Here is a 5000-nt window from a genome sequence, read left to right on the forward strand (position 1 = left end):
TAGTTTGTTTGTTTGTTATTTATTTGTTTAAGCAGGTTGAGGTTTTGGAAGCTATTCAGCTGATGTGGACCTGCTATACCCACCCACCCATATACACACAGAGGACAGCCACAACACCGGGAACTTCATTCCCTACTCTTCTCGAACCATTTGCGGTTGTAATTATACAAAGGCAGCACTTTCTCCTCAGTTATTTAAAGACCCTGAGCGTTGGTCCGGCCGGAGTCGAACTCACAACCTCCCGCATGGCAGCCCGGTGCTCAACCAACTGAGCACAGTGTGTTCGGGAGAGTCAAACTTCTCTAAGAATTTCGGTTCTACGTTGCCAAACAGCTCAGTACATATTTCTTTACAAAAACATCACCTAAAAGATTCGCAGTTAGGGAAAACTAGTCCCTCTTACGTTTTCGGAAGGGATGTTTTGGCATTTTTGGCACGTAAAAATGTCACCTAGCAGTTTCGGATGAGCAAATGGTTCGGTTGGAAGTTCTTAGAAGGTGACGTTCAGCTAGCAATTTCTGAAATGAAGATATCATTCCCTAAAATTTTCGGATACTTCAAGTTTCAGCTGTTAAAGATATCCGAACAGATCAAGATTTTCTAGGTGATAAAGACATCTTTTAATAATAATAATAATAATAATAATAATAATAATAATAATAATCATAATAATAATAATAATAATCATAATAATAATAATAATAATAATAATAAGGAGGAACAGGAAACAGAAATGCTACCTGGCTTGAGGATGTAAGAGAGGCAATTAATAAATATGTCCCACCACCATCAAATGAGAATTTTGTCCTCGAATCAACTGAAGCAGTGAAAACTATCATGAAGAAAAGAAATTGGAGCGCTCCTGGGCCAGATAGAATCGCCAACTATTGGTGGAAGAAAGCACATGCGCTGCATGAGGGTGTGACCAAATCGTTCCAATCCATCGGCCAGAGTCCTTCTGAATACCCCATGTGGTTTGCCGAGGGAAAAACGACGTTGATCCCTAAGCCAGGAGAATTCTCAAGTAGCAACCAAAGACCAATTACCTGCTTGAACACTATGTATAAGTGGTTTACATCATGCTTATTAGGACCAATGGATTGTCACCTAAATGAATATGGCCTAATGGAGGGAGAACAGAGAGGCGCCAAATCAGGATGCAGTGGCACTGTTGATAACCTGCTCATTGATAGAATGGTCACACAAGACTGTCACAGAGGGAAACGTAACTTGAGCATGGCCTGGATTGATGTCAAGAAAGCTTTTGACTCAGTTGACCATGAATGGCTCGCTGAGATGATGATTCTACACAGATTTCCAACCTGGCTGTGCCGCACTATCGAGAGCCTGTGCAACAGCTGGAACATGAAAGTCGTCGCAAAGCCGAAGCAGGGGATAGAGAAGTCTGAAGTGATACAATTCAGACGCGGCCTTCCTCAGGGAGATGCATTGTGCCCCAGGTTGTTCACCCTGTGTATGAATCCTGTGGCTTGGAAACTACGAGCTTTGGAGGGGTACAAGTTGTCCAAACCCTTAAGCACAAAGATAACGGATTTGCTGTATATTGACGACCTTAAGGCGTTTGCAGCGTCAGAGATCAAACTCAACAAGGTTCTGAAGTCAACCAAGAGTGCGATGCAAGATATAGGCTTAGAATGGAACCCAAAGAAATGCGCGACCGTCCATGTAAGGAGAGGCGTACAGGTGAAGGATGAAACCGGTGTGCAGTTGGATGACGGAGCAGTACTGACAAATCTAAAGGAAGGAACTTATTACAAGTTCCTGGGAACATTAGAGAACCTAAAACAAGATGACAAGCTAGCTTTAAATGTTGCAGCCAAAGAATACCTACAACGCATGTCAGTCATCTGGTCAAGTCCACTGTCAGATCACAACCGCGTAGCTGCATCAAACCAATTTGCCCTTCCCATACTGGGGTACCTAATGTGGACCCAGAGCTGGCCAATAGCAGAGCTTAGGCAAATTGACAGAGAAGTTCGAAAAATCCTCGTTGAGAGCGGCGGCAAACACCCCCTAGGCTCGACAGCATTACTGTACCTCCCGAGGGAAAAAGGGGGCCGCGGGCTGAAATCAGTCGAGCAAGAATACAAACTCGTCAAGATAAAGGCTGCTCTGAAAGTCTACAAGAATCTGGACCCGACCATTGCAGTTGTGAGAAAGTTTGAAGAAAGAGCAGGTGAGGTGGGACACCATTCATTTTTAAAGGAGAGCATGAAGTATGCAGCAGAGCTCGGTCTTGGCCTGGACCTTAAGCACCCGTCACCCTGCATCACCCAGGGGGGAGTAACAATCACAGACAAGAAGATCAAAGTTGCCTTGAAGGAAACTGTAGAAAAGCAGAATACGCAGGCTGTGAGGGAAGAGATTTGGCAAGGAAAGCTACACACAAGTAGGTGGGAGGATGTAAGTCTGAGTAAAGCAGGCTGCTTTGCTTGTCTAAAGGACATGACGTTGTGACCTTCTAAAAACGTTGCAGGAGTGAACGAGAAATACGAACAACAATTGCAAACACAAATATATTACAGTCACAAGGTGCGAGCCCGACCAGCTACTGAAGTGGCATGTAGGCTATGCAGTAGATCAGCAGAAACAGTTCAGCATATTCTAGCTGGATGTCCTACCTTGGCCCAGAACAAGTACTTGGAAAGGCACAATAACGCCTTGAAGATCCTGTTCTTCGAGATCCTGAAGGACGCAAACCTTATTGACAAAGTCCCACCATGGTTCTCCCAAGTAAAACCCAAACCGGTATATGAAAACGACCAGTTTCAAGCCTACTGGGATGTCCCTCTCTATGCTGAGCACACCGAGGTGAGAGCAAACAGAATCGATGCCCGTTTTATCGACCACCAACAGGAGAAGGTGATAGCACTAGAGATGAGCTGTCCATGGATTGATAACCGAACAAGTAAGGAAGAGGAGAAGACAGCCAAGTATGCCCCCCTAAGATGGGAGATAAAGCGACAGTACCCTGGGTACGATGTGCAACAATACAACATCATTATTGACGTGCTAGGTGGATGGTCCACAGACATGGAGGAGGGAATGAGGAATTTACTCGGGTCAAGAGTGAGAACTAAAGGAGTCCTGCTAAAGATGCAGAAATCGGTCTTATCAAGCTCTCTTAATATTGCCCGCACTTTTAAAGTAATCACATAAACTTTACGAGCAGTATAACACGAATTTCATTTCAGCAAAGGATATTATTGTAAAAAAAAAAAAAAGGATTATTATTATTTTTTTATTATTATTCATTTTTTTAAAAAAATTTAGCAATCACTTCTTTTATATTTTCACATAGTTTAATAGATTTAAGTGGATAAAACTTTTAGAAAGATATTTGTAAATACGACTTGAACATGGTGTTTTTAAGGAGCTCCTGGGTTACGATTAACGCCCCAGGTAGCTTTAAGGTATTGACATTCAAAAGTTTCAAACTGTCATAATAATAATAATAATGGTAACTTTATTAACGTGTCAATCGTTCTAGTTTTTACCAGTAAAAACTAATTGGGAACACCTACTTAAAACTAATTAGACTAAGCTAATAGTTCAAGGGCCCTGACTTGATTTTAAATGCAATTAAAGAGTCAGCCATTTTAATTGATTTGTGAAGCTTCGACCAAATGTAAGGTCCCATGTACCTTAAGCTATGTCTTCCATATGTAACGGTGTTACATCTTGGTAAGGAGAAATCAGTGGAAAATAATCTTAATACATTACAAGGAGCCTAGAAATGTCTCTTGAAGGATTTGGGCTTAATTTGCTCGTTGGGTTCCCTTGTTCAATGTACGTACCTCATTTACCACCATTTTGAAATTTTAGCTCCAAAGATGAGCCAATCAAATTTTGGTCAGCGTAGATCACTCAATAATTTATGCAACATTAGTCCCGAACACGACTAACGGTAAATCCCTCCTCTCCCAGGCCCATGACCAGTGGGGGTGCACGGGGTGCGTTCGCACCCCACACAGGCCCCAAAGGTCCGCATTTTGATACTCAATATCCAAGTTAAGGCGTGCAGTCGGTTAAATTGAAGTTTAAAACTTAACAATGATATTTAAACAAGATCAAAGGATGGAAAAAGCAGTATACGTAATGTATTCACTGGGAAACTAAAACCAGCTGCACTCCAGTAGCCCGAACAATTCAGAACATTTCAATGATCGCACAGATGTCCGAGCTTGTCTAAGGGTGCATTTTTTTTGGGAAAATCCAAAAACGGATTTCTGATCTCGGATCAGTGGATTTTTCAGCGTCAAAATGACGCAAAATCCGAAAAAGGATTATTTTCCATGACAACGCAAACAAACCCAGAGTTGCGTGCAAATTTTAAAAACAAGAAAAAAATAGCGGTTAAGTTTGTTTTGGAGAAATTCTTAAATGAAAATGCCATCAGTAAAAAAATACCTTAGCGATCGATAAAAAGAAATGACGAAAAACATGATTTTTTTCGCTGTAGGAAAGGTGCTAACAATATTATTGCTGTCAGGAAACTTTTAGTGTAGTTTCTGGTGTGAAATTTGCAGGAAACCTAACTATTTGCGACCTATTAATGTCTTCGATCGTACGGTAAAAATGGCGCGAGAAAAACATTTGGGCTGAACTGTCACGTACAGTAGCTGTTGTGTACCATTTTTGCATGGGAAACCGCTTCTCAAAAATACTTTTTTCAAATCCTTTCCCAAAAAACGCTGAAGTGGTGAATCTCAAAAACATGTGTAGGCTGACTTGACGAAGAGTGATTCTCTGGACATTTTAGGCTTGCTTACATGATATACCTAACCCACCAAAGTCTGGTTGTTACAACAGCTGACCAAATTGCATTTGCTTGTGCAATGCACGCGTGTGGGCTGTGTTTTAATTGAGAAGTATTCCTAATCTTGTCTCATTTGGTAGTTTTATTTTGTTTGGAAAACACTTCGATCTTTGAAAAAACCAAAGCCCAATAGATGGCAGTAAGAGCGCAGTTTGAGAAC

At 41.5% G+C, this 5000-nt stretch overlaps 2 protein-coding genes across 2 annotated transcripts in view; both read left to right on the top strand.

The window, feature by feature from the left end:
• LOC138019581 (ornithine decarboxylase-like) overlaps window positions 1–5000 on the top strand; it is a 163149-nt gene that overhangs the window by 80258 nt on the left and 77891 nt on the right. The window lies entirely within an intron of this gene.
• The window catches only part of LOC138019584 (eukaryotic translation initiation factor 6), a 17552-nt gene continuing 17404 nt past the window's right edge, over window positions 4853–5000 (top strand). Inside the window, exon 1 of the mRNA XM_068866442.1 lies at window positions 4853–5000. This exon is cut by the window's right edge and continues 80 nt beyond it. Coding sequence (XP_068722543.1) covers window positions 4974–5000 — 27 coding nt within the window. The 5' untranslated portion in view covers window positions 4853–4973.

Source organism: Montipora capricornis, chromosome 10 (genome assembly GCF_036669925.1).
Source record: "Montipora capricornis isolate CH-2021 chromosome 10, ASM3666992v2, whole genome shotgun sequence".
In the NCBI taxonomy this organism is placed as follows: domain Eukaryota; kingdom Metazoa; phylum Cnidaria; class Anthozoa; order Scleractinia; family Acroporidae; genus Montipora; species Montipora capricornis.